This window comes from Plasmodium malariae, assembly GCF_900090045.1.
Source record: "Plasmodium malariae genome assembly, chromosome: 5".
NCBI classification, from domain to species: Eukaryota; Apicomplexa; class Aconoidasida; order Haemosporida; family Plasmodiidae; genus Plasmodium; species Plasmodium malariae.
In genome coordinates, this window is record NC_041779.1 from 1058848 (window position 1) to 1071343 (window position 12496).

The 12496-nt window shown below is 29.8% G+C and overlaps 2 protein-coding genes across 2 annotated transcripts; one reads left to right on the top strand and one right to left on the bottom strand.

Moving 5' to 3' along the window:
- Nucleotides 1-791: 791 nt before the first annotated feature.
- On the bottom strand, nt 792-6738 carry PmUG01_05030700 (vacuolar protein sorting-associated protein 9, putative; the record flags this gene model as incomplete). The annotated part of the gene is given in 3 exon segments (XM_029003515.1): nt 792-3215; nt 3230-4327; nt 4342-6738. The coding sequence occupies 3 exon segments, from the start codon at nt 6736-6738 to the stop codon at nt 792-794; spliced, it is 5919 nt and encodes a 1972-aa protein (XP_028860453.1).
- A 3362-nt stretch (nt 6739-10100) lies between these two features.
- aLipDH (dihydrolipoyl dehydrogenase, apicoplast, putative) lies at nt 10101-12245 on the top strand (the record flags this gene model as incomplete). The annotated part of the gene is made up of 1 exon (XM_029003516.1): nt 10101-12245. One exon carries the CDS (start codon nt 10101-10103, stop codon nt 12243-12245), a length of 2145 nt encoding a protein of 714 aa, XP_028860454.1.
- Between the last annotated feature and the right edge of the window lie 251 nt (nt 12246-12496).

Here is a 12496-nt window from a genome sequence, read left to right on the forward strand (position 1 = left end):
ATTCGTGTTGGCACTTTTTTTTTTTTAGTAATTCCTGAACTGTGCAGGAATACACGCATCTTCCTTCACCTTGAGCCATACGTCATATTGTTCATTCATGTCAAACCATTTATATTATTTATATTAAACCGTTTATATTATTTATATTAAACCGTTTGTATTATTTATAATAAACCGTTTATATTATTTATATCATTGTGTTTCCTTCTCATTTGTCCTTTGCTCATATTTTCGCTTTTTTTTATTATTGCAAAAAAGGATAAATTCATTTAATACTTCAACACAAGTTTTAACTACAAAAGAAATGATGTTATCATTTTCGCGTCCTTTTGAGACGGATGTTATACTACTTAAGGAAAAAAAATCAATTAACAAAAAAAAAAAAAAAAGAAAAAAGGGAGAGAAAAAAAGAGGTATACATATATATAATACATACATATGTACACATAACAAATATGCATACATACATATATGCACACAAGTACATGTTCAAACCCGCGCAAAACTGCATGCACAAACAAGTACATCAAAATGTTTGTAGCTGTAATGAAACGGTAACAAACGTACAAAAAAAAAAAAAAAAAAAAAAAAAAATTAATAAAAGAGCAGTAAAGCGGTAATATAATAAGAGTAATGAGCAAAAAAAAAGTCTAATATTTTACTAAATATGCAATGGATTATATAACAATATAATATTTTGCATGGACATAAAAAAAAAAAGGAGAAAAAAAGCACAAAAATACCTTTTTCACTTCGCATTGCACACACCAACGTTTCTACATTTTGCGCATTTATTGACTCAAATTTTCACTACAATGCTCTTGCATATCTTTCAAAATATCATTTTTTAACTTCACAAGAATTTTATATTCATTAAAAAGAGAAGATAAATCTGCAACAGTGAGAGAATTAAAATTTTCCACATTTTCAAAATTTAATTTTAGGGCTTCAATTTTGTTAACAGTATTTCCAAACAATTTCTTTTCATTTGATAATTTGATCAAATCATTTAATTTTCCAGCAGCTTCTTGTAATTTTTTATTGCTCTCCTTAACTTCATTTAAATAAAATTTTTCTGCTTCACTGATTTTACGTTTATACTCTTCTTCTGATATATTTAAAAAAGTTGTCTTTCCAAGTTCTTTAATAAATTCAATACCACTGCAAAACTGAGTGAATGAGTAAGCCTCTTCAGATACGAAATTATTGGGATGTCTAAAATTTTGGATAAACGTCGTATTTGAAATTAGTTCAGGTGGATTTGTTTTAATGATAACATATATAAGTAGGGGAAGGACTTCATCTGCACAGGGAACAAGTTCATCATCGTCATTATCATTATCATCATCATCATCGTCATTATCATCATCATCATCGTCATTATCATCATCATCATCGTCATCATTGTCATCATCATCATCATCATCATCGTCACTCTCTATTGTTGTGTCAAGATTTGCATCATTATTCTCTTCCAATGTTTGCATATTTTTACATAATCCACAATTGTACTTGCTAGGATGATTATGGCGAGAACTACTGAGTCCCCCCACTCCTTCTTGTAGGCATTCATAATTGACATCATTTTCATTGTCTTGTTCATAATGCTGATATTTGTAATACTCGTTATTATATTCATAATGCTCGGGGGGGGAACAACTCTTTATACTTTTCCTTCCTTTTGCATACTCCTCCTCCTCATGCAGATTTCCCTTCTGAGTATGAACTACTTGGCCATTTTTCGCTATACCTTTAATATGTTTATTTGTAACACTTTCGTGTGGTATATCCTCTTCCTCCTCCTGCTGCTTTTTATCATTGTTATTTGCTTTTCCTGCTACTTTATCTCCCATATTGTTCTCCTTATTAACAAGTTGTTCTCCAACTTTGTACAGAATTTTTTTTTTTTTTTTTCCTTTTTCTTTTTCTTTTTCTTTTTTCTTTTTTCTTTTCTTTTCTTTTTTTTCTTTTTTCTTTTTATCTTCCTTTGCACTTCTCTTTGCTGCATAAAGAACGGATGTAACAATTCGGCAGCAATTTAATACTATAATTAGTTTATCACTGGGTGCTTTCATTTTTTGCATTCTCACAAGCTCCGCTTGTGCCATCTTTAAATGATCAAAGTTAATTTCTTCTATAATTTCTAAATGCTTTAATTCAATCCATTGCAAACAATTTATTTTTGTGTATATTTTTTCATCCTCATCTTTATCATTTGGATCTATTCTATACAAATAAAAATATAATTTTTGCATAATAAATTTTTCATATCCTTCTATTATCATATTTATTTGATACTTATTTAAGTTTTTATACACGTCTGATCTTAATAAAACTGGTTGTGTTAAATTTATAAAATTATGGATTTTATTGGCTGCTTTTTGTCTACTTAAATTTGGAGGGAAATTTAAAATAAAACTCTTAACCTTCTCAACTACATCTTTACATGATGGATGTTTTAGACTCTCTAAAAAATTATTATATAATGTATTTAGTTTTTTCTTACTACCTGCAACTGTGTCAGTAGTTGTATCATTACTCATTATCATATTTTCTTTTCCATTTTTGAATATACCACTTCTCTTCTCATCCGATGCATTGTTAATTATTGTATTAAATTTTAATATCATACTATTACCCTCATCCTTATTTACAGTTGCATTTATTACATTATTTGTTTCATCATTTTGTTTTTTTCTGCCGAAAAAATAATTTCGTCTACTACTAATAGTACCAACATCAACGGCACTTCCTCCAGCTCCTACTGCACTTCCTCCCTTCTCATTATCTTGCTCAATGAACCTCTTTTTAAATCCGTAAAAATTTAATAAAAAACGTTCGTTTTCATTCTTTTCGTTCCTTTCATTTACCTTAAAGTCACTACCTTTAATTGTAATTTCTTCCTTCTTTGACAACTTCTTATTTACCCCATTGCTGTTCCTTTCAGTATTATCCTCGCTTTTTTTAGTATCATCTCTTTTGATAAGAGAAATAAATATTTCTTTAAATTTTCTACTCTTCTGTTGAACAAACGATTTATTTTTTGATGTATTTTCATCTGAATCTATGGAATTAATACTTCTTAAAACGTCATCCATACGCTCTTCTACTAAATTATCTTCATTTATCATATCCTCATTCCAGTCAAGCTCTTCACTGCTAATTACACTTTCATCCTTTTCTTTCTGTTTATCCATTCTAAGGGTTATGAATCCATTTTTTTTTTTTTTTTTTTTTCTCCCCTCTCCCCTTTCTCTCCTTTATTCTCCACATTATTTTCTCTCTTTTCTTTCTCCTCTTCTCTTTGAAGGGATCTGTGCCATTTTTCGACATTCCCTCCTTGCAATAGGCCGCTCGCACGATCGCATGGATTTTTTGGAGCTTCATTTTTCTCTCCTCCTACCGTTTCTTCCACTAGTATTTGTTCGTTAATATTTCTTCCCTCATTTTTTTCTTCATTTTTTTCCTTATTTTTCACTCCAATTTTCGCCTCAATTTTTTTTTCTCTTTTTCCCTCGATTCTTTCCCCCAAGGGATTTTCTTTGGAGGAACTAACATAACTCCTCTTCAGCTGCATCTCCTTGTCGATTAATTTTTTTTTTTTTTTTTCAATTATGGTTGATCCATTTGAATTCACATCACTACTGTAATGTACACCATTCTGCTGTGGATAGTCTCGGTTGATGATAAGTTCATTCCATCCTTTAACAGACTTATTTGAATAACTACGAGAATTTATTTTACCATTTTCCCCATATTCAACATTTATTGTTGTATCCTTGCTAGTCCTTTCCTTTATCAGGGGATTTTTTTTGCTCTCGTTTGCACACAATATACCATTGCTGTTATGGTTTTCCATCTTTGCTTCTACAACCTGAGTAGCACCCAATTGGGCATTCACATAGCGGGTTGCACCTTTTGCTAGAGTGCCGTCATTCTCTCCACTATTTTGGCTATATTTTGCACTTCCATTGCTACTGCACACGCTACAATCAACTAGGACTGAAGGTTTAAGCACCCTCCCTTCACTATCTTTTTGCTTTCCTAAGCTAGCAATATCATTTGGACTGCTGGGAGTTACAAGCAATTTTTTTACTTTTATGTTCATCCTTTTGTCCTTTGACGTTTGTAACTCATCTTTTGACGAAGGACTGTTCAACTGCTTATTTAAGGACTGCTTATATAAGGTGGGTTTTCCTTTATCTTTATCATTCCCCTTTTCCCTTACCTTTACTTTGTCTTTATCTTTTTCTGTATATTTATCTTTTTCTGTATATTTATCTTTTTCTGTATATTTATCTTTTTCTGTATATTTATCTTTTTCTGTATATTTCATTTATCTTTTTCTGTATATTTATCTTTTTCTGTATATTTATCTTTTTCTGTATATTTATCTTTTTCTGTATATTTATCTTTTTCTGTATATTTATCTTTTTCTATATCTTTATCTTTTTCTATATCTTTATCTTTTTCTATATCTTTTTCTTTATCTTTTCCTTTTTCCCTTACCTTTACTTTATCTCTTCTTCCCTTTTCCTGCTCGCTTCCCCTTTCTTCCCCTTCCATGTAATCATGCTTCCTCAAGTTGTTATGTAATGGACGAAGAGAGTCACTGAGCCGTTTAGAACCCATTTCCTTTGCACTTCTGTTGTTTAAGTATTCCTTAATTTCACTGAAAAATTTTTTTTCATCATTAATTGCAATGGTGTCAAAAATAGGATCCTCATCATCTTCATCCTCTTCTTCTAATGAGGACGATGGTATGCAGTTCTTTTCTTTTTTTTTTACCATTTTTGTTGTTGTTTTCTCTTCTAGATTAGAATTAATTAAAGTTTCATTCAAGTTGTTATTTCGTTTGAAAAGATTATTTTTACTTGAAGTTTTTTTCGAATTATCTATATCGTTCGAGTTGTCAGATGCGGATATAAGCGATTGGGTTAATATCATATTACAAGAACTACTACCTTTTTTTTTTTTTAAATCTATTCTTTGTTTTATTCCCTTGTTATCATCAGATAAAAAGCTGTTTACAGTCATTACTGAACTTTCGACTGCACTGCTCTTACAGCCACTTTTGTTGATGCCATTGCTGCTTACGTTTCTGCTTGCATTGCTGCTTACATTGCTGCTTACATTGCTGCTTACATTGCTGCTTACATTTCTGCTTACGTTTCTGCTTACATTGCTGCTTACATTGCTGCTTACATTGCTGCTTCTGTTGTTGTTAATGCCGCTAATGCTCATACTTCTTCTACTACTGTCCTTGTTAATGCAAATGCCTTGTTTTATTTTCTTGTTCACATGCTGTGGGAGTGGAGTCCTCCCATTGACAGTACCATTGTTATTATCATTACCACATATATTGTTGCTATCAGCATTATTACATCTACTTTTCACATCACTAGGAGTTAATATTTTCTTCTTCTTTAGACCAATATCTATTTGACTACTCACTTGTTCACTGCTGTACTTATGAGCATGCATGATGCTGCTATTTCCGTTTAATGCTTCTTCACTAGTTGCAACCCTATCATTACAATCTACCTTTTCACTTCCACTATTATTAATAGAAAAACTTTTCTTTTTGTTCTTACAAATATATTCTTGCAAATTTTCCTTATGACTATCTAAAGCAATAATTACCTTATTATTTTTTTTTTCCGTCGAATTGATTTTGCATGTATCGTTGTCTTCATTTGTGTTAACATGATTACTTTTACTAGGTGGGGCAGTGGGTATTTTTAAGCGACCCGCCCCATTCATTTGTATTTCCTCATTCAGGCGGTTTGTCGCATTAAATCGGCCTTCTTCGTTCAAAATATCTGAGCTACTTACAACGTGCGTTTGTGCATCAGGGCAAGAATTAACGGGAGAACTGTAATCCTCATCATGTGGATTTACCTCTATACACCTCTGTAGTTCCCTCTTCTTATCGCATTCATTCGGAACGCAGTCTTTCCCCTTCTTTAGTAGTTGTTGACTATTGCTATTTCTGCTTTTGTTTGTTCCATTGTACACAAACAAGTCTAACTGATCAATGTTTTTCTTTCTCTTTTTTTCATCCTCCTTATCGTCCATCCCCTCCCCCTCTTTATCTCTTTCATTCTCTTCCCCATCTACATAACGCTTGTAATTATAAATATTTGTTCTTTTTTCTTGAACTGGATTAGTACTAGCTACTTCATACTTCCCATGATGCCCATCCTGCTGCTTCACTTGCTCCTGCTCATACCTGTCGTTGCTTCCCCACAGATCAAAACTCGCACTGATGTCTGCTTTGGTTCCACCAGAATTTGCATCCATTTGCTTATTGCCATCATAAATATCTTCAAATATATCATTAAAATTTTCATATTCATTTGTGAACGCATTTTTTGTAATTTCCTCCTCTCTGTTTTCATTCATACTGTTGCTATTATTTGATTCTAACCATAACGAATCATTAAGTTCATTCATGATATTATTATCGCCATTAACTTCTTTTCTTTCACTACTATAACCATACTGATTATTGGTATGAGACAAATACTCTTTATTACTATTTTCAAAATTATCAAAGAAAAACTCTAAATTGTTTATCTTATTTGAATTTTCTATCTTTTCATTTAGAACATCCTCTTCCTCTTTTCTTTTATATGATGCTCCTAGTCCATTCCATTCATTGCTAAAAATAAAATTGTCATCAAAGTCCATACTATCGTTCTTCTTCTTCGTGTGTGAAAACTCCCTCCACATCATTTATGGGAATGCATGCGCACTTGTGTATATGTTAACACATGCATATACTTGCATACGTCGAAACACACAATATATACTGAAACCTGTGCAGGTATTTATACATTAAACATAAACACGTACAAGTATCTACGTAACAAAGTATGTAATAACTACAAATATGAAGGTGTCTGCGCATAATAGCATTCGACTGAGTTACAAAAAAAAAAAAAAAAAAAAAAAAATAATAAGCATTTATGCGTACGTATATGCATTTAAGCGTACGTATATGCATTTATGCGTACGTACATGCATTTACGCGTACGTATATGCATTTACGCGTAAGTATATTTCGTAAATATAAACATAAATACATACACATAAACGCATATAAATACTTAAATACATGTATACATGTACGTACGTATGCAGGTACGGGCATAATATGTATGTATATATATATATACGAAAAAACTGCTGAAGGGATATATATAATACTACATATGCATAGGCAACAAAAAGGCAATTAAAGAAAAATAAATGGACAACAATAAGAGGAAAACATGGAATATACACTATCTAGCATATTGTTATAAGCACAAATTCAACTTCTTCAATTTTTTAAAAGAGTAGTAAACATACAAATTTAACACGTATATTTTTAATACATAATTTTAATGCGTAAATATGACTGCGCAAAAATAAATGGCTAAATTTAACTGCATATATGTAATTGAAATATAAACACATAAATATGAATTCATAATATGTTACAGTTAAAACAAACAAACACATGATCGCTCTTTGTTACTACTAAATATTATGTAATTACTAAAAAAAATTTGTCAATTTTTTTTCTCTCTTTAAGCAAAAATAGAGAAAAAAAAAAAAAAAAATGTACATAAATATGTAAAAAAAAAAGATAAATGTAAAAACATAAATATATATAAATGCATATAAATACAAATACGTACATACAAATACAAAGAAGTACGCATTAATATATGTTAATACAAATCAATACATAAATATATATTTAAATGTATGCATAAAAAAATATTATATATATGGATATATATATATCAAAATAGTAGAGGAAAACGAATATTTTTTCCGAAAATAAAAAAAAAAAATTGACAGAAGCTACGCATGTGACATCCGAAAAGCCGTTAACTTGACGCAAAAAAAAAAAAAAAGAAATGAAACGAAAAAAATAGGAAAAGAAAGGAAAAGAGAAAAAAAAAGAGCATAAAAGGGAAGAGATAAAAAAAAAAAAAAAAAATTCTACTTTTTTTTTTTTCCCTTTCTTTTTGATTCTTTTTTACTTTTTTACTTTTTTACTTTTTTATTTTATTTTATTTTTTTTATTTTTGCTATATTATCTTGAAACGAGAGTCTAATTCAATGAGAAATGGGATGGTCGACTGATAATGTTTTAGTAACTGCTATTTGTGCATACCATATATAATTTGCTTACGTACGTAGAAATAAACGTTTTGCGATTAAGTACGTAGGCTTACATGTTTTTCATGTGTTACTTATGTAGGAACATACATCTTGCATGCACATATATGTATGCGCTTATGTTTTAAATGTACGTATTAATTCTCATAAGTAGGTAAAAAAAAAAAAAAAAAAAAGGATGACAACTGGCTTTTTCGTAGAATACTATTTAAGACGAAAAACAGAGACTATATTCCTTTAGGGCTATGAAATATGTATGTTGAGGAACAGGGAAACCAACATGCTGTAATTTTTTAATTTTAAATTAAAATTTGTTTTTATAATTTCTATTATAGTTTTCTTTTATAATATATTTTTTTAATTTTTTTTTATAATTTTTTTGTAATTTTTTTATATTTCTTTTTAATTTTTTTGTAATTTTTTTGTAATTTTTTTGTAATTTTTTTGTAATTTTTTTGTAATTTTTTTATAATTTTTTTATAATTTTATTTTATTTTTGACAGTTGTGTAACATATAATTTATTTTATAAATTGCACTATGCCTATGCAAAAGCCGCCTTTATTTGGCATTTTAAATAAAGGTTGGTATGTCTTGTAAGAATGAAGCGATATATTTCTACATATGTAATTTAGTACTTGCATATATATACTCATATATTTATATATATATATATATATATGCTTAAGTGTGTGCTTATGTATATGCACATGTATATCTCTTCTTCCCTTGGCTTATTTTTAAAACTCTGGGAGGAATTTTGAAGGTAACCTACATACCTGAGGTGTATCTCCCAAAGTAAATTTGGTTCATTTACAATCCTTTAATTTTGAGGAGATAAAAACAATGAAATAAAATTAACGTGCAGACGATTGTGTACTTTTTTTTTTTAAAAATATTTTATTCTTTTGAATTGGCGCTTGCATGGCAATAGTAGGAATTACACTGTAGTAATGTTATAGAAGATTCACGATGCACACCTGTTAATGACCTATTTTAAAATATTTTCTTCCCTTTTCAAGTTAACAAATAAATATAGTATAAAACAAAATGCAGTAAACAGAGCGAAAGGTTACGACACATGCTGACGGTTACAACCGCATTTAAAATTTGTCATATTTTGTTTGCTATATTTTTATTCGCTAATTTTAATCTGCAAATTTTAATCTGCTAATTTTAATCTGCTAATTTTTTTTTGCTAATTTTTATTATAATTTTATTTTTTATAGTTTTATTTGCTTTATTTTTCAAAATGTTTTATTAAGAACAACGACTGGCTCATTATTTTACGGTTTTGTTTCATGTTCATTCGGACAATTTTGGGACTGATATATTTCATGCAATGTGCAATTTTAAAAAAAAAAAAAAAAAAAAAAAAAAAAAATATAAATATATATATATATATATATATATATATATATATATATATTAGTAACATTAAGTAGTACAAACGGAGGTATAAAACGTAACACGTAATAACTCGTAAACAAATTCGTCTTCATTTTGTTACTTCCCGATTTTGCTATATCGTTGTTTCCTTATTCTCAAACTTGCCTGTTTTCACATGTCGACGCTTTTACGCCCGTTTGTCATTCCCATTCCCCACTACACATATATACATATACATATACATATATATATACATATATACATATACATATATATATACATATATACATATACATATATATATACATATATATATATACATATATATATATACATATATATATATACACTTGTAAATACCTGCATGTTCAGGCAATTAAAAAAACTGACTTCTGAACAAACGCAACAACTTGCTTTCCCCTCCTGATTGCATGACAACGTAAAGGAGATAAAAAAAAAAAAAAAATATACAACTGAGTTAAATTCAACAAGTCAATAAAGTGGACAAATACACATATATACAAAACGTTACCAAATGCTTATAACAGAAAGGATTAAAGAATTACTTAGGATCAATGCAATATCACTAATGTGGATGATATATCTTTTTCTGCATACACACAATGAAGCAGTGAAAAATGAAATTTTCTATAATGCCATTATACCATTAAAAAAAGGTAGAACAAGTATCTGTTCGATTCATGGTAATATAAAACATAATAATATACTATTATTAAATAAAGATAAAAATAATTTTTTTATTTTTTTAAAAAAATATAAGTTATGTTCTTTTAAAAATAAAAAAAAAAAATATGGCTTGTCGTCGTATAATATTTTTAACACGAAATTCTCGATGCACTTGAAATTACAAAATAATATGGCTATAGACGAAAAAGAGTATGATATAGCAATACTGGGTTGTGGAGTTGGAGGACATGCTGCGGCCATAAATGCAATGGAAAGAAATTTTAAAGTTTTAATTTTTGTAGGAGAGGAAAATTCTATTGGAGGAACATGCGTCAACGTTGGGTGTATACCCAGCAAGTCGTTACTGTATGCGACAAATAAATATAGAGAATTGAAAAATATGGCCAAAATGTATAACTATGGAATTTACAGCAATTTATTTTTGAACGAAGCGCACAGAAAAGACGGAAGTGATGATAACAGCAGTAGCAGTCGTAGTATACGTAGCAGTCTTAGCAGCCTTAGCAGCCTTAGTGAACATGACAAAATGCGCAGCAACCAGATGGTAGCCGACAGCGTCGAAATGGACGTGGAAAAGTTAAAAGAATACACAGATAGCGTTATCAGTAAGCTAAGGGGAGGAATTACGCATGGACTGCAAAAATCGAAATTCAGTAAAAATTCGGAACATGTTCAGGTAATTTATGAACATGGTTATATAATTGATAAAAATACTATAAAAGGTAAAAAAAGTGGAAATACATACAAGGTAAAAAACATAATATTGGCAACTGGATCAACTCCAAATATTCCAGAGAATGTAGAAGTAGATGAAAAAAGTGTATTTACTAGTGATCAAGCAGTAAAATTAGAAGGATTAAGAAGTTATATGAGTATAATTGGGATGGGAATAATTGGATTAGAGTTCTCAGATATATACACAGCACTAGGATCCGAAATTACATTTTTTGAATATTCTCCTGAGTTACTTCCCATGATTGATAGTGATGTAGCGAACTATTTCGAAAAAGTGTTTTTACAAAACAAGCCCGTAAATTACTATCTAAATAGTGAAATCAAATATGTAAAAGCATCTAAAAATAACAAGCCCGTAATTGTTGGATATGTAGAGAGGGGGTTAACCGGTGGTAGTAGCAGCAGCAGTAGCAGTAGCAGTAGCAGTAGCAGTAGCAGCAGCAGTAGCAGTAGCAGTGACAGTAGCGGTACTTCTATCCCTTCACAGATTAAGGAATTACACGTGGACAGCTGCTTAGTAGCTACTGGACGAAAACCCAATACGCAAAATTTAGGATTAGAAAACATAGAAACACAAATAAATAACAGGGGTTATATATTAGTAGATGACTATTTAAGAGTAAAAAAAAAGAATGACGAAATATACGACAATGTATTTTGCATAGGTGATGCTAATGGAAAACAAATGTTGGCACACACAGCTTCTTATCAAGCATTAAAAGTAATAGATCTTATTGAAATGAAAGAAAAAAATATATTAAAAGAGTCAGCAAAAAACAATATTAATAAACCAATACTATATAAAAACATTCCTTCTGTATGTTATACTAATCCTGAACTATCTTTTATTGGTTTAAATGAAAAGGAAGCAAACAAAATGTATGCAGATAATGTTGGTACAGCAATTTCTTATTACAAATCTAATTCAAAAATATTGTGTGAAAATAATATTACCTTGCATGGTCAGGACAAAAACAATGCATATAATAAAGGTCAGTACAATATTACTGATAATACAAATGGAATGGTTAAAATAGTATATAAAAAGGATACAAAGGAGGTATTAGGGATGTTTATAGTTGGTAACTATGCTTCTATACTAGTACATGAAGCAGTCTTAGCAATTAATTTAGGATTAACAGCCCACGATCTAGCTTATATGGTCCATTCTCATCCTACTGTTAGTGAAATACTGGATACAACATTTAAAGCGATTTCCAAAATTAGGACACATTAAAAGGGTTGTTTCACTTTTTTTCTCCTAACTAGGTTTCTGGTCTGATTGTCTTCTTTGTGCAGTTCTGCATCCACTTCTGAGTTATCCAACTCACGCTTTTTTCTTTTCTTTTTTTTTTTTTTATTTTTCAACCATACTGACTATTCCCACATATGTCTTCTTCAAATGTAACCTAGTCAATATTGAAACATCTCCTCCCCTTGGTGCAGGTGCTTTTTTTTTTGTCTTTCCTTCGAATTTGAGTAAACATT